We start from the raw sequence: 24,675 nt of genomic DNA, 5'->3' as shown, positions 1-24,675 counted from the left end.
ACAGGAGACCCAGATGATTTGGGTTCAGTCCCTGGATCGGGAAGATCCCCTGAAGGAGGGCATGGTAACCCACTCCAGTATTCTTGCTGGGAAAATCCTATGGACAGAGGAGCCTGACAGGCTATAGTCCATAGGGTCACAAAGAGTCAGACATAACTGAGCATGCACGAACTATGTATTTACACTTGCAGTATGGTGCATCCCCCCGCCATACTTTGTTGGAAGAAAGAGCTTTGTTGGAAGAAAGAGTTCCATTGCTCCAAAGGAAAATTGGGTGAAAAACCACTGTTGTAGGGGGATCCTTGGTGGTCCAGGCAGTGTCCTTGCACAAGGGAGACTTGCTCTGTTTGGAGAGAGAGAGCTGAGCCTGGCACCGACAGCAGCCTGTGGCTCACTCGTGCCTCTGTGCCTTTGCCTGCGGTCACCCATGGCTCTGGGTGCAGGGCCTCGCTGCAGGCCTCCTCCTCCTGGAATCCCTCCGGTCCTCAGACAGAAGCTGTCTCAGCCGCCCTCTTCCCCCGCTGTGTCCCTCCGTCACCTCACGGTCCCCATCTGCCTTGTCCCGGAGCTATTTCTGGGTCTGTCTCTCTCTTCCTCCGTGTTGTGAGTTCCTGCCGGGCCAAGTCTGGCTCTGACTCATCCAAGTGTCCCCAGGACTCAGGTCAGAGCCTGGCGCTGATGAGTGTGCTGAATCGCCACGACGACTTAGCAAGAGGAGAGTCTGTGATGAGGGACCAGCTGCGTGTTGTGTGGGAATGTGTGTGCGCCAACCACCACCCCCCCATCCGCCCCCCTCCCCCCGCCCACCGCCACTAAGCCAAGTGTGCTCCCTGAAGACAGGAACTATCTGGAACCATTGTGATCCAACCTACAAATGGTTAGCGGGAAGGAAGGGAGGAAAAAAGAGGGAGAAAGGAAAGGCAAAAGATAGGAAGGAAGGAAAAGAGGGAGAAAGGAAGAAGTGGCAGGGAGGAAAAGAGGAAGGAAGAAAAGAAAGAAAAGAAGGTAAGAAAAGAGAGGGAACTAGAAGGGAGGGAGTTTTTTAAGGAGGAGAGAATGGGATTAGGGAAGGGAGGATGGATGAGTGGATGGAAGGAAGGAAAGATGGATGGGTGGATAAAAGGATGGATGGATGGGTGGACAGATGGAAGAAGACAAGAATGGATGAATGCATTCATGCATGCAAGGGTGTGAGACCGTCATGGGCGCTGGTCAGGGAAGGCTTCAGGGACTGGACTCGGACTGAACTTGGTTGAGAGGGAGCCCAGAGTGGTGGGAGTCTCAGGTGTGCTGCGGAGGATCCATGACTTTGTCCACAAGACCATGCTCCCCGCATCCAGCACATGGTCTTCCAGAGTCACTGACTCAGCTTCTCTCCTGCTCTAGAACGGAACCCAGGTGCCAAGGAGCTGACCAGGGGCCGAGAGAGCCTCTTTCTCAGCCAGTGGTCCCCGAGCCAGAAGGACACCTGTGGTGAGGAGGGTGGCAGTGACCCCATGGGTTCCATGTCCATGGCTTTGCTGGCCAAGAAGCCTGCCTGCCAGGCTGAGAAGAACCTGCTCTATGAGTTCCTTGGGGCCACCAAGAACCCAAGCGGGCAGCTGAAACTTCGTGGCAAAGTGGAGGTGGACAGGCTGGAGCTGAAACGTAAGCTGACCCTGCCCAGATCTCTCTATGCAGGAAGGGATTTCAGAAACCCTCATAGGCCCCTGGAGTAGCTCTGTCCTCAAACGGCTGTCATCCATGGGCAGGTCACTGTCTTTCCTTAGTCCTGTAAAATGGGGAAATGGCTTTCTTCCTGTGTTACCCCTACAGGGAAGAGCTCAAGAAATCTAGCTGACTTTCAGGGGTCACATGGGCCTTATTGGTGGTTAATTTGAATATAGCCCTGACTCAGCATGTCTTATGTCCCCTCAAGTTGCCTGAGCCAAAGAAAATCCCGGGCTTTAAGATTATTTCTACATTTCGATTATTCACGTCTCAGCTTTCTCTCCCTTGTACATCTAAAACTGTTTTAGTAAAACATTCTCCCCCCAACAAAAGGTGCTAAAAAGGGGACACTGATACCCCATCTCTAACTCTTAAGCCCACAGGACATATTATAGAAGGAAAGAATCCAGGATTCATATCCTGAAACAACTCCATCAAATATCATTCATTCAGACTAATTTGGGGTCTTACCAAAGGGGATTATATAATATTTTTAAAAAATGACTCTGGCATAGATGCAACACCTACACAAGGTCCTCGCTGTTGCCAAGTACATGTCCCCAGTGGGGTGCTTTAATAATTTGATAAGAATGGCTTCCCACAGCGTAGCAATTGTTTGTATCAAACTGGATTTTTCCGAAGCACTTGAAGGAATATAGTTTTGCACGTAGGTGAAACAAGCTGGTTGATTGTATCTCTTGCTAAACTGCCTCCTTACTTGTGAGTCATGAAGGGGATGCTCCATGGCAGACCATGCTGGGCCTCTCACCCCTTCCACGTTGGCAAGGTGTGAACTAACAGTGTTTTCCTTGAGCTTTGAAGAACGCTCTGGGAGCCTTTAAAATACCTGACCTGTGAGAACACTAACCCTGGGGGCAGTCATGGAGCCGGGGCAGGCTGGCCTCTCCCTTCCTCAATCAGGAAACACCCTACCTCTCCTGTGACTTACAGTTAACCCACCTGTGACCGGGGCCGACAAGAACAGCCTCAAGTACACAGGGAACGTGTTCACCCCACGCTTTGCCACCACGTTGACCTCAGCAACGCTGAACCAGCCCCTCTGGCTCAACCTGAACTACGCACCTCCGCCTGTGTTCACAAACCCCTCCACCTTCCCCCAGTACCAGGTGAGTGAGCAGGTCCGGGCCCAGTTATCCGGTGGTGGCCGTCCAGGGAGGCGCTGTGGCTCACAAGGAGCCTCATTCACAAAGAGCCGTGGACTCATTAGTTACTTTCTTCATAGGGGCCCCATCAGACCGACTGCCAGATACGCGTGTGCATGCATCACACACACACACACACACACACACACGCACGCACGTGTGCCTGTTTCTCATTTTCCTTTGTCTCGATTCCAGTTCACTCTCTGCTGTGTCTTTTAGAGCCGCTTGGCTAATCCTGGGCTCTGAAGTACTTGGGCTCCCAAGGAAACCTGACCGATGGCACAGTCCTCGTTTCCCACCACCTCCTGGGGCTTGCTTTGTAGTCGGATGACACGTGTCCTGAATTACTTGGGACAGTCCCCGTTTTGGTCTTTTGTCCCAGCATAATTATTCATTATACCCCCTTTCACTCTCAAGTGTCCCAGATGACAAATTATGTGGCCATTTAATTTCAACTACAACCTAGCAATCTTAGCTTCTACCGGCTGAGGTGGCTTGGCACACAGTCTTGGTCTTGGACTCAGAGCTAAGAGGCGTCAGACACAAAGGGGTGGGGGAAACGCTTGCAAGCCTGGCGGTTTTACTCACACAACTTATTTACTCTGGGAAAATGTAGTTCCTTTCGTTCGTCTATTTAACTTAATCTCCTGTAAGAGCTGCCACCCACTGGGTAGAGAGATGGAAAAAAATCAAATAAATGTCCATTCTGATTTAAACCATAGTCCGAACCAAGAGCTTAAATAGTCCCTCCAGGTAGTGTTCCGTTGCTCCAGGACAGGTGCTCAGCGCCTAAGATTTCTCGGTCTTCTCTCCCCTCCCTGGCTGCTTGCCAGAATGGCGTGCGGGTGTACAGAAGGGGCAGGCCCCTGGGAGCCTGTTGGCCCAGCCCAGCCTGGCCGAGCCCGGGGAGGACAAAGAGAGGAGATCCAACCTGAAGATCTTCTCGTCCTGCCCCTGTGCCCCTCCCCCTTCCACTGCCCCTGGGCTCCCAGTGGTATTTCCTCCTCCTCGATGGCAGCAGGCTTAGCATCCTGCATGAGAGGTGGGTCTTCTCTACTCCATGTGAAGCCCCTCTGAGCTGGCCCGGGACTTAGCCCCTGATTCTTAAAACAGGAACTGAAGTAAAGGGGTTTAGCATGGTCCTTTCTCTCCAAAGTTTTGGTTTCAAGTCTTCTTTGGGTTTGCTAAAGAGAGCCAGTGGCCACCCTCTTTCTCAAGCCCCACCTTTAAGGTGAGACGGTGTAAGGAAGCGTGATCCATGGGAAAACCCCAGGTGCATCCATCCTGAATCTACCATGTGCTCTCCTGGAGAAATACCCCGCTCACATCCTCACTGGTTCACCAGCTCCTTCTCTGAAGCTCCTCCACCCTTGCACATTTGTTATTGAGTCATTTATCCCCGACGTACTCATTTGTATGTATTTATTTTCTCATTTGAACAATTAAAAAAAAAAAAAAAACTCCTTGCTTCACACTGACTGCAGGCTGGGGATTCCAAGGTGACTAGGAAGCTCGGAGTCCAGTATGAGTCAGGGACAAATCCAAGGCCAGCACGGTGTGCCCCTCACCTCTGAGAGAGAAACAACTGCATAATTTTATTTAGTGTAAATTGATTCACTCTCAAATGCACTCACTCAGGGGGCTCACCATGTAAAGCTAATTTGCAGTGGTTTGTTTTGTAAAGAGGCGACAGTCTCTCTGCTATGTTAACTTCTTTTGACTTGACTTTTGGCATGGGTGAGATTCGGAAGTATTCTTCTAGCAAGAAGCTCCTTTGTCTTCAGAGATGCTGGTGTCTGCATCACAGGGCTGACACTGAGCTTCCTGAGCCTCTGGGCAGAAAGGCCCTGGCTGGTAGGGCCCTTTGCTTCTGTGCAGCAGTTTAGACACTGACTGAGCCCAGCCGAAGTCACTTGTACACGCCGACCCTCCCAAGGGGTAACAACAGACAGCGTGACTTACCTTTTCCCAGCTTCTCATGATTTCATGATACCAACCAGCTTCAAGACAGCTGATCAAGGGGTCTGATATGATAAAAAGAAGGCAGGTTTTAGAATCATCAGAATTGGATTTAAGGGAATTGTGCTACTTTCGAGCTGTGTGGCCTTGGGCAAGTTAGCCAAATGTTCTGAGCCCTGGTCTCCTCACCTATGAAATGGCCTCATAATAATTACAGCGGCAGCAAATACTTGAGTCAATTGTAAGGTTAATTGAGTCCATGGATGGGAAAGGGCTTTGTAAAATCTCAAGTATGATACAGATGTTGGCTCTTATTGTTGTTCAGCCCTGGTCTTCCTGGGACACGGGGTCAGGGAGGTCTGCAGGCCTTGAGAAGGCACACAGGAGAAACAGGGAAGAGTCCATCCCAGTCTCTCTTTCCTGCTTGACGTTAGGAATAAAGATGAGGTCCCAAATCCAGTTTACTCAGAGCTTTGCAGTGGACGGACGAAGAGCCGTGGAAGACTAACTCCCCAGCACCCAGGAGCTCCAAAGAGAATCCCAGCTGCTTGGCACAAAGGAATTCTGCTCCCAATTAAGGAGGGCGGACACATGCAAAGAGGTCACAGCCTCAAGCAAAGAGGAATGGATGTGTGTTTCCCTTTGCTTGTGATTTCATAGAATTGCAATTTGAACAACTAGAAATCCCCCTCAAGTCACTGAGGGCGGCTCGTACTGATGAATACGGCATCGTCTCCTGAAAACCCACCCCATGATGGACCAGGGACGAGTGGCTCACATATCCTAAGGGTCGCCTCGCCCAGGCAGGCATGGGGAGGCCGGTGGCCCAGGGGAGTTGGCTGTGGAAAGCAGGGCTGAGCACTGATGGGGAGGTGGTGAAACAGAAGAGGGGCACTTAGAACGTGGCCTTGGAGCCCACTGAGGCCTGGGCACGGGCAGGGCAGCCCCATTAGCTGACTTCCCTGCCCCAGTTCAGACCATGCCCGGGCTCACAGGCTGGTTGTGGGGGTAAGTGGGGCTGCCCTGGGCCTTAGAGCTTGAAGAAAAGGCAAGCTCGTGCCCTGGATTCAAGCGATGGAGGGGTTGGTGGCTGTGGGGGAGGCCCGGCCACGGTCAAGGGCAGGTGCGTGGGAGCCGAGAACAAGGAAGGCCCCGAGAGGATGTGCGCCTAGGAGAGCTGGGAGGCCTTCCCCAGAACCCCACATCAGGGATGTGGAGCCTTTTACGAGCAGTCCAGGGGCCCTGAGGAAGTCATCAAGGGCAGCTCAGCCATCAGCGCTTTGATGACTGGCTCAGCTGAGTGCATGATGGAGGCAGCATCTCTGGTGTGGAATCTTCTGGAAAGACATATTCTGGTCTGAGGGGTGCCTTGGGTTTTGAGCCACATCTTATGGATTAACTCTGAATTGGCAGGTAGGGGTAGCCTGGGCCTGGACGAGTCATGAGCCGACCCCACCCACAGCAGCAGTTCTGCTTGTGTGTGTGTGTGTGTGTGTGTGTGTGTGTGTGTGTATGTACAGGGACACCAAAGGCCACTCTGGACAGAGTTGTGAATAAAATTTCTACTTACCGTTGGGCTGAGCTGCCAGGCAGCTTCTTCAAGTGGCGGGAGCAGTGGGGATAGGGGGCAGACAGTGAGAAATGGTAAAAGTACCTAGCACTGGCAGAATCCTTACTACATGCTGGGTACTATTCTGGGCCCTTTAGACAGATTAGCTCATGTATCTTCACGACAGTCTTTATCATCAGGTACAGGCACAGGTATACTTGTGGGCAGACAGACACCCAGCAACAGAGACCCAGACTAACACACCTGGGTTCACAGTCGCACGTTTGTACACAGAAACACATGGCCGCAGACACAGATGGAAGCACACAGGCCAGTGTGTTTAAATAAACACGAGGGAACCTAGCACACACGACACAGACAGCCTCAGCACCTCCTGCCTTGGGCCAGGAATGGGCTTTGGTGAAGGGCACTTAGAAAAGGGCATAGACACCAACAGAGATAATCTGGCTACCTTCACAGGCTTTGCAGGCTTAAACACACATAATTTCAGACACAAGGGAACACAGGCTCAGAGAGGTGAAATGATTTGCTCAAGGTCACACAGCCTAAGGAGCAGATCTGGATTTCAAAAGACAGCAGGTCCCTAAAGCTCATGTCTTACATATTCAATCAAAAGGCTGTGAATCCTACTAACCAGGGGCTTCCTGTGTGGTGTGAGGCATGCCCGCTCAACCTGATTCCAGCTGGACTAAGCAACTGGGGGTTACGGGTGGTGGGCTGGACTCTGCTGTGTCTGGAGATCCAGGCAAGGGAGCTGGAAGCTGAGTTGAGTGGCTGCCATTCTCTGGCAGGAAGCCTATCACCCCATGGCACTGAGTCCCTCCGTTCTCTCCCCAGGGCCTGTATTCTCAGCGGGCAGCCAGGATGCCCTACCAGCAGACCCTGCACCCCCAGGTGGGGTGTTACTCCAGACAGGTGAGTCGATGACCTCCTCACCTCTGTCCCAGCCCATGGAGGCCTTCAGGTCAGAAGGATGTCTGCCCCCTTGTCTTTGTCCAGCTGGTCACCAGCCACGCTTTCTGGCCCACCTTTGACCCCAAGGTGCAGACACAAGCACCAAAATGCATGCGGCCACAAAGCAGTGTCCCCAGGAGACAGTGCTGGCTGGTGCTTGGAGCCGCCACTGTGCGCCAGGCCCTTCTCTAAGGGCCTTACCTGCATTCGTTTACTCCTCAGAGCCACCCTACGAGGTAGAGTCAAGATGAGGAAACGGAGACACAGAGAGATGAAATAATTTGCCTGAGTTAGCTTTCGCTGTGGCAACAAACAGCCTCAATGTCTCAGAGGCTTTAAGCAATACGATGTTTAATTTTTACCCAAAGGTCTACAGGTTGACTGAGCTGCACTGGGGTTGGGTTCAAGCCTTTTTTAAGTGTCCCCCTTCTGGGCCCAGGCAGATCACTTTTGTGCCTGCCGTGCTGGATGGGGGGAGTGTGGGAGGGCTCCGAGCTGGGACGGGGCTGTGTTCGCCCACCTTCCCCCGGCCCGAGCTGATCACACGGCCTGGCCCTGCATCGCTTGGGCTGGGAGTCACAGCCCTCCCATGGTCTCCTCAGCTAAAATACAAGACACCTCAGTCCAGTTCAGTCACTCAGTCATGTCTGACTCTCTGAGACCCCATGAATTGCAGCACGCCAGGCCTCCCTGTCCATCACCAACTCCTGGAGTTCACTCAAACTCACATCCATCGAGTCGGATGCCATCCAGCCATCTCATCCTTTGGTGTCCCCTTCCCCTCCTGCCCGCAATCCCTCCCAGCATCAGGGTCTTTCCAGTGAATCAACTCTTCGCATAAGGTGGCCAAAGTACTGGAGTTTCAGCTTCAGCATCATTCCCTCCAAAGAACACCCAGGGCTGATCTCCTTTAGGATGGACTGGTTGGATCTCCTTGCAGTCCAAGGGACTCTCAAGAGTCTTCTCCAGCAACACAGTTCAAAAGCATCAATTCTTCAGCGCTCAACTTTCTTCACAGTCCAACTCTCACATCCATACATGACTACTGGAAAAACCATAGCCTTGACTAGACGGACATTTGTTGGCACAAAGTAATGTCTCTGCTTTTGAATATGCTATCTAGGTTGGTCATAACTTTCCTTCCAAGGAATAAGCATCTTTTAATTTCATGGCTGCAATCACCATCTACCTGCTCCAGGTAGCAGGTCATCGAGTGAGTTTGGAGCCCCCCAAAAATAAAGTCTGACATTGTTTTCACTGTTTCCCCATTTATTTCCCATGAAGTGATGGGACCAGATGCCATGATCTTAGTTTTCTGAATGTTGAGTTTTAAGCCAACTTTTTCACTCTCCACTTTCACTTTCATCAAGAGGCTTTTTAGTTTCTCTTCATTTTCTGCCATAAGCGTAGTATCATCTGCATATCTGACGTTATTGATATTTCTCCCAGCAATCTTGATTCCAGCTTGTGCTTCTTCCAGCCCAGCGTTTCTCATGATGTACTCTGCATAGAAGTTAAATAAGCAGGGTGACAATATACAGCCTTGACGTACTCCTTTTCCTATTTGGAACCAGTCTGTTGTTCTATGTCCAGTTCTAACTGTTACTTCCTAACCTGCATATAGGTTTCTCAAGAGGCAGGTCAGGTGGTCTAATATTCCCATCTCTTGAAGAATTTTCCACAGTTTAGTGTGATCCACACAGTCAAAGGCTTTGGCATAGTCAATAAAGCAGAAATAGATGTTTTTCTGGAACTCTCTTCCTTTTTCCGTGATCCAGTGGATGTTGGCAATTTGATCTCTGGTTCCTCCACCTTTTCTAAAACCAGCTTGAACATCTGGAAGTTCACGGTTCATGTGTTGCTGAAGCCTGGCTTGGAAAATTTTGAGCATTACTTTACTAGTGTGTGAGATGAGTGCAATTGTGTGGTAGTTTGAGCATTCTTTGAAATTGCTTTTCTTTGGGATTGGAATGAAAACTGACCTCTTCCAGCCCTATGGCCACTGCTGAGTTTTCCAAATTGGCTGGCATATTGAGTGCAGCACTTTCACAGCATCCTCTTTCAGGATTTGAAATACCTCCACTGGAATTCCATCACCTCCACTAGCTTTGTTCATAGTGATGCTTTCTAAGGCCCACTTGACTTCACATTCCAGGATGTCTGGCTCTAGGTGAGTGATTACACCATCATAATTATCTGGGTCATGAAGATCTTTTTTTGTATAGTTCTTCCATGTATTCTTGCCACCTCTTCTTAATATCTTCTGCTTCTGTTAGGTCCATACCATTTCTGTCCTTTATCGAGCCCATCTTTGCATGAAATATTCCCTTGGTATCTCTAATTTTCTTGAAGAGACCTCTAGTCTTTGCCATTCTGTTGTTTTCCTCTATTTCTTTGCATTGATTGCTGAGGAAGGCTTTCTTATCTCTTCTTGCTATTCTTTGGAACTCTGCATTCAGATGCTTATATCTTTCCTTTTCTCCTTTGCGTTTCACTTCTCTTCTTTTTCATAGCTATCTGTAAGGCCTCCTCAGACAGCCTTTTACCTTTTCTGCATTTCTTTTTCTTGGGGATGTTCTTGATCCCTGTCTCCTGTACAATGTCACGAACCTCTGTTCATAGTTCATCAGGCATTCTATCAAATTTAGTCCCTTAAATCTATTTTTCACTTCCACTGTATAATCACAAGGGATTTGATTTAGGTCATATCTGAATGGTCTAGTGGTTTAGTTAAACTTAAATCTAGGTAAATGGTGAATAAAATTTTAGTAGGGCTATGTCCCAAATACTGCATGGACCATACTTAAACTAAAAAAATTTTTACTGTTATCTTAAATTCAAATTTATCTGGCTGTTACCTATTTTTGTTAGCTAAATCTGCACCCCCTACTCCCATGGGTAGGTCGGGGGTCGACATCTGCTTGACAGTAACACAGTGGCAAGTTGGGGTTTGACCTTGAGCCGGCTGGCTTCAGGGCCCATGTTCCCAGTAACTATGGCTTACTGCCTCTTGTACACAGATTCATAAAAATATAGTATCAAAGTAAAGCAGCAGAGGGACTTCCCTGGCAGTCCCGTGGTTAATTCTTCACCTTCCAATGCAGGGGATGTGGGTTCCATTCCCCATCTGGGAGCTAAGATTTCACATGCCTTGTGGCCAAAGAGAAACAAAACACAAACAGACACAATATTGTAACAAAATAAAGACTTTAAAAATGGCCCACATCGAAAAGATCTTTTAAAAAAATCAAGCATCAGAGATGAAAATACAAACACACACTCAGACACAAATATAGATGTGTTTCCATACGTGCCACTGGACTGGATGTATGTGGGCCTGAGCACACACAGGCAACACGAAACAGCACTTCCAGAGGGTCTGAGTGTCTTGCATGAGGGGTGGGCTGTGAGGAGAAGAGCTGAGAACAGCCTACATTCCCAGCCTTGCACACTGCCCCCTGCAGCGCACACACCCAGGTGAACAGAGCCCACCCTCAAAGCCAGGGACTCCTCGGCCTCTCCCTCTCTACCCTTTCTCTTCAAGCTGCACCTCTGCCCTGAAGGATGTTAGAATGTTCTAGAAGATAGAGAAGGGACTATAAGTATGGGTCACTTTATCACGTGGGCCAGGGCTGCTCTTGCAGCAGTAGCAGCTTTACATCCTGAGATGAAGTCGCGAGGGGAGGCAGTCAGGCTCACAGAATCCCAGTCTTGTCCCTTCCACCCCACGAGCAGTGATTCTGTCCACCTAGCTCCTCAGCAAATGCTTTTAGACGAAGTTATGTATGTGCATATATTCGAACCAGTAACATTAAAAACCTGGTATCAGATTTTAAACACCTTAGAGGCGATCACTGTGACTGGTTTCTTAGGTGTCCTCCCAGTGATATCTGTCTATACAGGCATTTTTGTATGAATGTGGCATTCTGGGCACACTGCTCTATCATTGCTTTTGTCAGCAAAGAGATGACAAAAGATGTCTTGGAGATGGTTCCAGAGCCCTCTACACAGCTCTGGTTTATGGTTTTTCTCAGTGACATGTAGCTAGGGTACAGTTTTGAGTGAAGCTTGTGTCAGCTCTGAGACCTACGTCTTCTTTTTCATGTCCGTTTCCTCTCAAGTCCTGGGTCTGGGACTCCCACCCCCTACACTGGAAAAACCAGTTTTTTGTTTTTGTTTTTTCTGCCATGCTGACCCTTGGGTGTCTGTCCTGGGAGGTCCCTTCCTGGATTCTCTCTGTGAGCTCTTGGCACTTTATGACCTTCAGCTCATCCTCTTGGGGGTTTGGCAGCCACATCCAGCATCACCGGATCCTGTCTGTCCACTGGGGGAAGGATGGGGAGGGCCAGGAGGGATGGGCCCAGACTTCCAGAAGGAGCGAGCACAGTGGTGGAGTCATGGGACGCGGGGACTCTGACAAAATTCGGACACTTGAAACACTTGCTAGGCAAGTTCCTTAACTTCCCTGAGCTTCGGTTTCCTCGTACCTAAAATGGGGATCCTAGTGGTCCTACCTCACGGGGGCTGTTCGGAGTTTAAATGAGAGAATCCACGTGGAGGGCCTGGCACACCCTTATTTTCACTTAATGACCCCTAGGCTTTATCATCTTTTTAAATTAGATAAGGGTGTGCAGGGTGAGAGCGGGCAGTCAGCATGCTGAACAGCTGAGCAGCTTGGATCCCACTCCTGCTGTGAAAGTGGAAATCCAAGAATTTCCCTAGGTTTGACCAAAACACACAGGAAGATGGATATCAGCTCCGCATAAGACATTTGGAGCTGTCAGTGGTAGAATACAGTGCTCACAGTGTAAAGAGCTCCCCATCATTTTAGGTATTCAGGTGGACATTGGTCTTTTCTTTCCTCCATCCGCCGCCTCTTTCTTTCTTTACTTTTTTTTTTACTTATTCGCTTGACACATGTTTATTGAGCAGCTGCTATGTGACAGGCACAGTCTTAGGGCTGAGGATAAATCAGTAAATAAGACAGATGGGGCCCCTGCCTTGCCAAGAAGACAGTGGGAGCCCTGCTTCTTGGTGAGTCTGATCCAGGTGGTCTCAGAAACCCAGTGGATTCCTACTTTTCTCTAGGGTTTGAGCTGAATTCCATTTTCCCTTTTTGGCCTTTCTCTTGCACTCACACTGTCCAGTAATGTAACCAGCAGCCATGTGTGGTTATTTACATTGAAACCAACTAAAATTAAGTAAAATTTAAAATTCAGTCCCACTAGCCCATTTCAAGTGCTCAGTAGCCACATTTATGTCTGGTGGGTACCATATTGGGTGGTATCCAGTGGAGACCCAGAAGATTTCCATCATCCATCATGAGAATTTCCACTGGGCAGGGCTGTCTCTGACTTGGGGTTCTGTTGAGATCCTGAGCTAGAAGCCAGGGATGTACATATCTCCACAGCCTTGACTGAGATTGTAAATGACAATGAACCAGGGGCTTTTGAGATGTTATTGACTGAGGGAAAGTTAGGGGACAGGGAAGAGAAACAATAATGGAAATAATATTCATTTGTTATGTGCCAGTCTCTCTACTTATACCAACTGGCTCAGTCCCCATACTAATGGACATAGTGTTTGCCCATTTTATGGATCAGGAAACTGAGGCTCAGATAAATTAAATACCTTGCTGGTCTCCCATAAATAAGCTGAGCCCTGTGCTTTCCCCAGTCTAACACATTGTCTTCTGTGAGGGGCCACAGGGGCTGAAGGGTGGGACCTGGGGTTTGGGTCAGGGCTGGGGGACTGTGGTGTTTAGAGGCAGCAGGCTCTACTGGACTCAGCGCCTCTCTCCTCTCTGCCCTGCAGGTGACGCCATACAACCCCCAGCAGATGGGACAACAGATTTTCCGCTCTTCCTACACCCCCCTGATGAGCTACATCCCCTTCGTCCAGCCCAACTATCCGTACCCTCAGAGGACACCTCAGAAGCTGGCCAGCAATCCCCGAGACCCTTCCCCCATGGCAGGAGACGGGCCGCAGTACCTCTTCCCCCCGGCATACGGGTGAGTCTTCAGCCCGTGCCGGAAGCCCACCTGCCTTCCCGAAAGCTGCTGGAGAGGGGAGGTGGGCGCTCTGGGCCCCACTCGTGCTTCCTTGTTATGTATGTTCCCTGGCGGGGAGGAGAGGAGACCCCGGGCCTGTGTTCAGAGGCTGTGTGTGTGCTGGACGGAGCAGGTGTGGAGGTGAGCCTGGTGGGCCCCCTTCGGGGCCCAGTCCGGGGCCAGAGTCCTCAGTCTGGTGCAGAAAGGCAGCTGTGTGTCAGCAGCAGAAGGGCACACTGCCTGCAGCAGGCAGCAGGCGCTGGAACTGGACGCATATGCCTTTCCCCATTTGCCTGGTGTCCAGCAGGCTACGGCCAGGTAATCTCCTTGCGGCTCTTTCCCCCACTTACCGCGTCCCGAGCTCCTTGCCAGGCTCATCTCTCCAACAGCCCCGTGAGTTCGCAAGTGACCCTGCTGAAGCTTCTCCCACAGCTTATCGGACTGCTCACACTTCCCCCCCCAAAACTACCCCAAACAGCAGAGGAGAGGGGCGTAGCAGCCAAGAGCCAACCCAAACTCAACCTTTTTCGCTGACAGTTCCACACAAACTTTACACGCCGGTCAGTGAGAAAATTGTGTTTGTTGTTTTAACACAACACAGCTGCTCATTTCCGCTCACCAAACCTTCACTTCCATGAGGCAGCAGGGGCCGGGTCAGTCCTGAGACTCCAGTCCTGGGCACCCCCGGGGGAACGTGTGTCCCAGTGCCCAGGGAATGTGTGCCCCACTGTGGGAGCCTCCCTTTACAGAGTCAGGGCCAGACTCCCCAGCCTAACAAGGATTCCCTTCCTCCCCCTCACGGCCCCTCCCTGTCGTGTCAACGGGTGTTTCCTGGACTCTGACGGCTTTCAGTCGGTGTTCCCCCTGAACTCTTGTTGTAGAGGGTGAATCCTGGAAAGAGGTGTCCACAGTCAGATCTGTTTGGGATAAGAAAGGTAGAAAGAAAGATAAAAAGGTTTCTCAACTGTTGGAATTCACAGATCACTTTACTTACCAGGGCGCATGGGGAACATTCAACAAGGTGATGGTCAGTAGTGCCAACTGAACATAAAGCCCATGGCCGTGGCCTCTTCTTTCTTCTTTCTCCTTATTCTTCCCCTCCCACCCGCGCCTCCCCTCCGGCCTCTCTCCCTTCCTCCGTCCCTCCCTTCCTTCCTCCCTCCCTTCCTCCGTCCCTCCCTTCCTCCCCATCCTTTATCTCCTCCCCTTTCCTCATAGCACAGTGTGTTCCACCAACACACCCGGGGAAGCGCTGTGTCGGTTGACGCTCGTAGTGACGATGAACTTAGCCTGTGGGGCCCCGCCCATGAGCAGGACACGGCTCGTCCCTTCAGAGGAGGGGGCACAGTGATGTTAGCGCCGTGACAAAGTGCCATCAAAGTGGCCCAGGGACAGAGGGAAGGTCCCTGCTGGGTGGGCAGTGAGGGCTATAGAATGGTGTCAGTTCGGTTGCTCAGTCGTGTCCGACCCTTTGAGACCCCATGAGCTGCAGCACGCCAGGCCTCCCTGTCCATCACCATCCCCCAGAGTTCACTCAGACTCACGTCCATTGAGTCGGTGATGCCATCCAGCCATCTCATCCTCTGTCATCCCCTTCTCCTCCTGCCCCCAATCCCTCCCAGCATCAGGGTCTTTTCCAATGAGTCAACTCTTCGCACAAGGTGGCCAAAGTATTGGAGTTTCAGCTTCAGCATCAGTCCTTCCAAAGAACACCCAGGACTGATCTCCTTTAGAATGGGCTGATTGGATCTCCTTGCAGTCCAAGGGACTCTCAAGAGTCTTCTCCAACACCACAGTTCAAAAGCATCAATTCTTCGGCACTCAGCTTTCTTCACAGTCCAACTCTCACATCCATACATGACCACTGGAAAAACCATAGCCTTGACTAGACGGACAGGATGGGGAGGGGGCAGCAACCTGGGGAATCAGGCCCTTGGGTGGGAGGTTGCATGGCAGACTTGAGACCTGGGGAATAAAGGCACCTGGCTGAGGTATGAGATTTACCCCTTGAATGAGATGGAAAATAGGAAAGGGAAGGCCAGACTTGGATTATTAAAAGCTCTGACTGGTGGGCCTGGGGGTCCGATGCAGAGCTGTGAATGCTGGAATGAACTGATGGGCCAGAGGGGAGAGAGATGGGGGAAGAGAGGTGACTGCAGGGTCTGTAAGAGAGGTGAGAGCAGATGAGAGTGCAGAGGGCGGACAGCCCACCTGCTGGCCAGCAGATGCCCCTTCCACGCTGTAACTCTGGGCTCGGGGGAAGAGAGACTCGCCCAGAACCGGCCACGTGGAGGGGCGGTGTGCTCCCATTCTCGCTGGCCAGCGCTTGGGAAGCACTGGTGGGGAGCAGAAAGAGGGCGGGTGGAGCCCTGGTCTTGAGCTGTCTTCAGAGAGACAGGAAGGGGAGGAGACTGAGGAAGGAGCGGCCTTAGAAGCGGGCGGGAGCCGGGGGCCAGCTGGGGACACTGTGGGCAAAGGAGAGAAAACGGAGGCGCAGCGGTCAGCAGGCTGCAGGGGTGGCCTGAGAGGCTGGCTGGAAAGAAAGTGGGGTCAGAAAGGTGAAGCGAGGAGTGCAGGCCTGCATCCCTCAAAGGGATGGTTCATTTATTCAAAAACCTATCTGTGGCCTCCTGCGTGTGCCTGGCTGGCTCTAGGCATGGGTCAGGGGAGCGAGCAAGACAAGCGTGTTTCCTTCTGTCATTCCAGGAGGATCGATAGACACTGCAGAGATAAACAAGCGTCATGCGTGTCAGGTGCAGGGAAAGCGGGGAGATCTGAATGCAGCGAGAGAAGGAGCCGTGTGTATGTGCGGTCAGTGAGCACTCTGGGCCGCAAGGACAGAAAGCGCAGTGGCCATGAGGTGGGAAAAGCAGCCGGGGCACTGTTGGTGGGGGAGGGGCGGACTGGAGGTCAGGGCAGCGGCAGCCCCAGGCTAGAGAGCGTCTGCGGGGCCACGCAGGAGAGAGACGTGCGCGGCCGCGAGTGTTCCAGTTCTCCGGGTAAGAAGATGACGTGGGCCAGTGTACAAAGAGAGGGCTGTGGAGAAAGAGCTGATGGAGGGGACCAGGCTGGGCGCCTTTATAGTTGCCCAAGCAAGAGGTGCTGGAGGCACAGACGAGGCAGTAACCCTGGAAAGGAGGCGAGAAAAATCTGAAACGTTTATCTTCTTTGTAGAATTGATGGGACGTGAAGGTTGGCTATGGAATAAGGAAAAGAGAGGAGTCAAGTGTGATTCCCAGTTTTGTTTGTTTAACTGAGCTATTTTATTTATTTTTAATTGGTTGGAAATTGCTTTGCAATTTTGTGTTGGTTTCTGCTGTACAACAACATGAATCAGTCATATATATATATATATATATATACACACACACATATGTCTACGTACATACATTTATCTACATCCCTTCCCTCCCTCTCTTCCCTCTCCTCCCCTCGTCTCACCCCTCTAGGTCATCACAGAGCTCCAGGCTGGGCTCCCTTTGTTATTTAGCAACTTCTCACTATTTCTTTTACACATGATAGTGAGCAAGTAGCATTGATGTGTAGGGTTTTGACTTGCGTGTCTGGATAAGGGGCAGTACCAAAGTACGGATGATCAGGAATTTGGTTTTTGCATATGCGGAATTTTTAACAATAATTTTATGGATGTATGTATGTATTTTTGGCTGTGCTGGGTTTTCACTGCTGCGTGGGCTTCTTCTCTGGCTGTGGCAAGCAGGGCTCCTGTCTAGCTGTGACACAAGGTTTCTCACTGGGGGAGCTTCTCTCGTTGCACAGCACAGGCCCTAGGTGCACGGGCTTCAGTAGCTCACAGCCAGTGGCTCCCCGGAACCACCAGGGAAGCTCTGCTTATGTGAAATTTGAGATGCCCGTTAGATACAGGAGTGGAGCTGTCGATGGGCAGGTGGGTGTCTGCGTCCGAAGCTCAGGGGAGAAGTGGTGGCTGATAATATAAATTTTGGGGTCATTAGCATACAGACGATGTTTAGAAGCATAAGGTGGGACAAGATTGCCTGGGAGCACATGTACAGAGAGAAGAGAGGCCCAAGGACCGAGCCCTGGGCCTCCCAACATGTAGAGGGGTTGTGGGGATGGAGAGGCGTAAGCAAAGGATCTAAGAGATGGGAGAATGGGAGAGTGTGGAGCGGAGGGAGCCAGAGGAAGAGATGGAGGGGTGGCAGTATGGCAAGAAAACCTGGGCACCACAGGGTGGGGGTAGGGAGCCCTGGGATCAGGAGCGGTGTTGGCGGTTACTTGTCATGCTGGATGGAATAACATCTGGAAGACCCTGTCGTGGGCAGGGAGGGGTACAAGGGCCTAGATGGAGAGAGTTTAGTTTGGGAGACAAGGAGGGTCAGTGTTTCCTCTGGTTCAAGAGCAAAGACGAGAACCAAGAGACCTAACTATATGTGGTGGGAGAGGAAGGAGCAGGTGGCCTCGGTGTTCTCAGGGAAGGAGGAGGGGAGCCCTCTCTGACCTCTGCTAAGTCCAGGATCACCATACAATGTGTCTTTCAAGCAGTAATAAGCTTAAGAGTCAAAAGAAGGCAAATAATAATTGCACTGGGAATGCCAGTGGAAAAACTGTCCCAGGCAAACCAAGACCTTTCAACGGTGCTCGGTGCTCGAGAAGCAGTTCAAGCTCCTCCTCTTCCTCCAGGAAGCACTCCGGGATAACTATAGTCCACATGGATTAGCCATCTTCCTGGCTCTCTAGGGTACGTCCTGTCCAGAGCATGCCCTTGGCAGCTGACCCCATCAGAACTTTTCAGCCGGAAGGGCTCAGATGCATGGGGTGTGACAACAGATATGAGGTGTGTTATAACTAATTTATTGCTGGTAATTATTAAGTACTAAAGTATGCGTTATGGCCTTTATTTTACAAACCAGAGTGGAATTCAGAGTATCCTTATAGTAGCATCGCTTCCAATAATTTCTTTTCCAATATGATTTTTGAAAAAGAGAAAAAGAAACAAGGTTACCACTGACATTAATTGCTTATCCAGCACCCTACCTCGTGCCAGGTCCTGGACTGGGTGCTGAGTGTAGAATGATAAACAGTCCAGACAGTGTCCCTGTTCTCAGAAAATTTATTTTAGTGAGAAGAGATGCGGACCACCCAAATCCTCAGTTGTCCACGGCTGCTCGCTGTGAGCGATGGATACCAACACCAGCTGAGGCATTACAAATTAATGCGCTGGTTCGTCCCATTGCTTCTCCCCTCCTCTGCCCCCTGCTCCTTTTCTGTTTCATCAATTCATGGGAGAGCACCACGAACGTGAGCATCTTCTGTAATATGCGTCTGCCCAGCTGAAAAGCGACCGAGAATCCCTGGATTAGACTAAATCTAGCCATTTGCTCTGCTGTGATTTGTCTTGAGCTCTGTTCCATTCATTCAAAGTATCCTAGCAGATGGGCAAAGAAATTGCAATAGGATACCAGAAGTGTGAGTAAATGATTCCATCTGGAGAGGTCAACGAAGTCTTCACACAGAAGATGGCTTTTGAACTCTCTTTCGAAGTATGACTAGCCAGGGAGAAAAGGCAGAAGAGTGTGTATTTCTGTTCTTGGAGGTTGAGGCTCAGGTCTCCTCAGCTCTTCCTTCCCTGGGGGTCTAGCAAAGCTGCGGGCAGTCAGGGGTGCCTCCGGGCTTCCTTGCCAGATTGGGGTTGAAATGCAGGGCCTGATTGAACGTGGTGCTGAGAAGGGGATCAGGAGCCCTGGGGTGGGCGGATTCTGAAATCTCACCCTGGGACGTGGGTCTGAGTTCTCTGATGTGAAATTTCTTGAGGGGCACACAAGATCCTCTAAGGCAAGTATAGGGGCTATAGGCACACAGGTAAGGTGCTCCGATCCAGAGAGGCTTCCTAGGCTGTGGTCCCGGATATGGAGAAAGCATAGGCTGGACAGAGTCCCTACAGGCTGCCAGGGCCTTCCTGACCTAAGGGAGTGGCAGAAGAAACTCTTTGTTGTCTTCCAATAATTTCATTTCAATATTTTGTTTTCTCAGAGCCAAAGCTTTCTGTATTACTGCTAAAGCTTTCAGTTTCTAAGCCTCTCATGATCTTCCCAGTCTTTGACAGCCCCCACATTAACATATTACTTTCCCTAATATCACTACCAACATCAGGAATCCCGTCACAATGCCTTTTTTCTCTTTTAATTTTTAAAAAATGTATTTGGCTGCGCTGGGTCTTAGTTGCGACACACAGGCAGAATCTTCATTGCCACACATAGGCTCTTTAGTTGTGGCATGCGAGCTTAGTTGTGCCCCGTGTGATCTGGTTCCTTGGCTGGGGGTTGAACCTGGGCCCCTTCATTGGGAGGGTGGTGTCTTAACCACTGGACCACCAGGGAAGTCCCATCACGACGTCCTTTTCTTTCTCCTCCAGGTTCGGCTCAACGTCCGGTGGGCCCCTGATGAACAGCGCCTACTTTTCCTCCAGTGGGAATGGCATAAATTTTTAGATCTCCTTCTTAGATCCCTCCTCCCACCTTAGCCCCTGGAGCAGGGCTAAGGGCTCTGGAATTCTGGATTCTGCAGCAGCTTGGTATGAAGTTTGGAAAGCCAAGGTTCCGACCAGGTCACAGACAGAAAACAGCAAGGCCAGACGCATCTATGGACCAACACTCATACACGCACACAGCCCGCCCTCAGGCAAAGTGCAGACCACACACCCCCCCTTGGATTCATATGCACTTGCTCATCCACGTATGCATCTGTATTTAGCTAACATGAGTGGTTTTTGTTTCTGTTGTTATTGGTAAAATAGAAGTAAGACACTTAATTTTAGAAAGTTTGTATTTTCCGATAAAAGTATGAGCTGCTTGACATAGAGTGTGCCTGTTTATTTTCTGTAATGCTCTGTGTAATCATCACTGCTCCTTCCCCTGCCTCCCACCCCGGGAGACTCGAAGTTTACTGAGGACATGGGCTACCATCCTCCAAGTGCTTCTCGGTATATGAGGGACCCCAGGGATCATACACTTGAGGGCTTACCTATTCTTTTGTGGGTGATCCACTCACTTCTCAAGAGCCCAATTTAAGCATCTCAGGAATGGATGAAGAAGAAGGGAATCCTGCTGTGCCCTGTCCAGGTGACCACTTACAGAAAAGGCTCTCTTGGACACGAGATGGAAAAATATGTCCTGAAAATCAGTTCTGAAAGTAATCCTGAATATCGTGATAGACAAGATGATATCTGATGATTGTAGATCAATGCTGAAATAGAGGTCAGTCTCAGAACTGCCCCTCATGGCAATGTCCCTGGATCATTCTCAATCAGCTGTTGTCAGCAACTTGGATAGGGATGCTGAAAGCATATGGATCACATGGATGGAAGGCACAAATCTGAGAAGAGGAGGGGTCCTGAGTCAGTGACACACATATATTTTAACTCTCCTATTCGATACCCTTGACAGGTACCATTAGGCTGTTCCTCTGAGCCTGGACAAAGCCACAGGACCATTCCCCCTGTGGTGGTCCAGGCAGCCATCACTGATCAGGGATGGTCTATGAAATGAACTGTGTTTTGGCAAACCATCATAAGATGAAATTAAACAGAAGGTTAATCTAAGGACCTCCACCTCCTGGGTTCAAAAATTGATCCACGTACATGCAGATGGACCAACACTGTCAGTTCTAAATTGCCCTATTACCAGTCCTAATACTCACCCGAGAGCTTGGCTTCACCTTGGCTGAGGTCAGTGAGGGCCAGGTCTGGGGGACGTTAGGAGCCCAGTCCCGATTGCAGTGAGAGGCTAGGGATATATGCAAGTCCCCAGTGTCTCAGGATGGGCTTAAGTCCAGGATTCGCAAGAGCATTTCTCTTGCCTTCACTGTGTGACACAGCTGACCTTTCTTCCTGGGTCCCTGGAAGTCAATTTCCTTTCCAGGCACCACTCAGCGACTAAATAACAGTAATAACAAGGAGACTAAGAACATTTATACCAACTCCATTCTCAATGAAACTAAGAGAAGCCAGCGATTTTATCTGCTATGTTCAAAGGCAGAAGTAGGATAGAGTAATGGTGAACGCCTTAGCAGAGGAGAGAAAGATCAAGTTGAAATGCCTGCCAATCAACAAGAAGCAAACCATTTCCCCCTGCTGAGCCTGAATAGAGATGAAAGCAAGGGGCTGATATATAATAAGAGGTATCTCCTATCCTGGCCCCAAAAAGCCAGGGGCCACAGACAGTTTCATAGGTGACAGGATACACTTTTTCTGCAGAAACATACAGAGCATGCATAAGGATTGTGGAGATGAGGGTGCAGATAGAAAATGGGCATTAGGTGAAATAGACAGCCACAGCCAAAGCCAGCAGCTGGACTTTACCCAAGAGGCAGGGATTTGGAGAGTTCTCTGAAGAAACTGAAATGCCCCATAGGCACTTGGAGGTACCAATGAAAATTACCCCGTGATTATGCTCTTTCACAAAGAGCTTCCATTCAACTTTTAAGGTCTTCATGCTTAATAGGAACGAATAATCTCCACCAAGAAAGACAAAGGTAAGGGAGTTCCCTGGTTGCCTAGTGGTTAGAATTCTGGGATGTCACTGCCATGGTCCAGGTTCGGTCCCTGGTCAGGGGACTGAGACCCCACGAGCCACCCCTCACCAAAAAATGTAAGAAGAACTAAGAGGAAAAAGCATAGCACTCTCAGGGAGAGAAGAGAAGACAGTATATTTTAAAAATAAGACAATATGCTGTATGATTATTTTTAAAAATCGGAACAAGAAAGCGCTTCTGAAATTAAAACAGTGATAGCTGATTTAATTTTTTCAGTAGAAAGGGTTGGAAGCTAGCATCAAAGAGATCTTCCAGAAAGGAGAATTTTTAAAACATACAGTAACGGATTATAGGAGATAAAAGGTAAGAAAATGAGAAGCCCAGTCCAGGAGACCAAGTACCTGGTTAACAGGAGTTCTAGGCAGACCAATGTAAAGAGAGGGGAGGAAAGTACCAATAGGAATACAAAAGAAATTCCCCAGATTGAATGGCCCAGACTTGTGCTCAGCAAAATGAATGAAAAAGATCTACATCAAGCCACATCATTGTGAAATTTCAGCATATCAAGGATAAAGACAAAATCCTAAGGTTTTCAGAAAATCCTACTCACATACAAATGTTCATAAATGAGAATGGCCTCATATTTCTCAGCAGTAACATTGGAACCTAGAAGAGCCTGGAACAAAGCTGTCACCACTTTGATTTTCTTTTTCTTTTTTTTTTTTTGTCACTGAATTTTACACTTTAAAAAATATTGGAGTAGAATTGCTTCACAATGTATCAGTTTCTGCTGTACAACAAGTGAATCGGCTATATGTATACATATATCCCCTCCCCTTAGGCCTCCCTCCTACTCACCCCACCAAGTCCCAGCCCTCTGGGTCATCACAGAGCACCAGGCTGAGCGCCCTGTGTTACACAGCAGCTTCCCACTCGCTGTTGTGCACACACGGTGTATACACGCCCACGCTGCTCTCTCAGTGCGCCCCACCCTCTGCCTCTCCCCCCGTGTCCACACGTCCACGCTCACGTGGAAACGACTTCTAATGGAAAACTAGACTCTCATCCGTGGAGGTAGAATGACGGTGTCTTCAGATATGCAGAGCCTCAAAAACTTTGCCTCCTTGAACCTTCGTCAGGAAGCCATGTGCCCCATAAGACAAGTGGGTAAACCAGGGCAGAAGACGTGGAATAGAGAAAACAGGTACCCTCAGTGGGAGGGAGGCTGAGGAAATTCCTGGGATGATGAAAGAAGATCTTCGCTCAAGAACCATGAAGCAAAACCTGGAAAGCCACACCATTGCCAGCCCAGATTAGGGCAGGAAATTGGAGGCCTCAGATAAGAGGTGTGTGGGTGGTGGTGGTAGGGGTGGGTGCTGTGAGGGGCTGGAAAAGAAGAAAATGACTGATCATTCTGACAGAGTTGACTGTGTGGAAAATTGTATTGAGAATTGTTTTATAGCGGTTTGTAGGGGAGGGAAGATTTAGCTATAAATTCAAATAAGAAATGAAACAATTGTTATTAACTCAGCAGTGAACAATATTTACGTGATCATCATAATAAAAAAACCCATATATGGATTTAACCAAAATTAGTGTGATAACTATAGCGGGAGGATGGAGGTGAAGAAAGGGGTGTGAAAAGAGCTGAAATCTTTTTGTTATCATATGAAATCAGTAGGTAATATCCAAAATGGATGATTTGAGAGATAGTGGAATTTCCATAATTCTCTGGAAATCTGGAAGTAAACTCCAGAATAAAGAAAGCTCCAGGAGCATTGAGTTACCTATGAGCAGCAGTTACCTATGGATGGGTTTGTAAGGGATGGTGGTGTGGGGATCATGGCCTTGTTTATGATTCTTTGAACACTATTTGGCTTTTTATTTATTTATTTTTTGTGTTGAAGTATAGTTGGGGCGATTCCCTGGTGGCTCAGACAGTAAAGAATCTGCCTGCAATGTGGAAGACCCCATTTTGATCCTTGGGTCAGGAGGATCCCCTGGAGAAGAGAATGGCTACCTACCCCAGTATTCTTGCCTGCAGAATTCTATGGACAGAGGACCGTAGTAGGCTATAATCTATGGGGTCACAAAGAGATGGACACGATTGAGCAACTAACACATAGTTGGTTTGCAATGTTGTGCCCATCTCTGTAGTGCAGCAAAGTGACTCAGTTATACACATTTAGACATTGTTTTTAATATTCTTTCCCATTATGGTTTATCAGAGGATATTGAATATAGTTTTCTGTGTTATTCAGTAGGGCCTTGTTGTTTATCCATCCTATGCATAATAGCTTTTGTCTGCTAATCCCAAGCTTGCAATACTCTCTTCCCCCACCTACCCCCTCTCCCGGCAACCACAAGTCTGATTTCTGTCTGTGAGTCTGTTTCTGCTTCCTAGATAGGTTCATTTGTGCCATACTTCAGGCTCCACACGTAAATGATATTGTCTAGTATTTGTCTTTCTCTTTCTGACTTGCTTCACTTAGTGTGATAATCTCTAGCTGCATCCAGGTAGATGCAAATGGCATTATTTCGATCTTTCTTGTGACGGATACGCCTCTGTGCGCATGTGCCCCGTCTTTGCCCACTCATCTGCCGCTGCGCATTTAGGTTGCTTCCATGTTTCGGCTGTTGTGAATAGCATTGTTTGGCTTTTAAAATGTGTGTGTTTCTTACATGATAGTATACCTGTTACAATGCCATTCTACCAAATCATCCCACCCTCTTCCTCTCCCTCTGAGTCCAAAAGTCCGTT

The 24,675-nt window shown here is 49.4% G+C and overlaps 1 protein-coding gene across 1 annotated transcript in view; it reads left to right on the top strand.

The window, feature by feature from the left end:
- Window positions 1-19,873, top strand: part of C2H1orf94 (chromosome 2 C1orf94 homolog) — a 43,400-nt gene extending 23,527 nt beyond the window's left edge. The window contains exons 3-7 of the mRNA XM_068966592.1: window positions 1,387-1,647; window positions 2,662-2,837; window positions 7,240-7,317; window positions 13,171-13,367; window positions 19,798-19,873. Coding sequence (XP_068822693.1) covers window positions 1,387-1,647; window positions 2,662-2,837; window positions 7,240-7,317; window positions 13,171-13,367; window positions 19,798-19,873 — 788 coding nt within the window. The remainder of the gene's footprint in view (window positions 1-1,386; window positions 1,648-2,661; window positions 2,838-7,239; window positions 7,318-13,170; window positions 13,368-19,797) is intronic.
- Window positions 19,874-24,675: the final 4,802 nt, after the last annotated feature.

This window comes from Capricornis sumatraensis, chromosome 2 (genome assembly GCF_032405125.1).
Source record: "Capricornis sumatraensis isolate serow.1 chromosome 2, serow.2, whole genome shotgun sequence".
Classification (NCBI taxonomy): Eukaryota; Metazoa; Chordata; class Mammalia; order Artiodactyla; family Bovidae; genus Capricornis; species Capricornis sumatraensis.
This window is presented reverse-complemented; position numbering and strand designations above follow the sequence as displayed.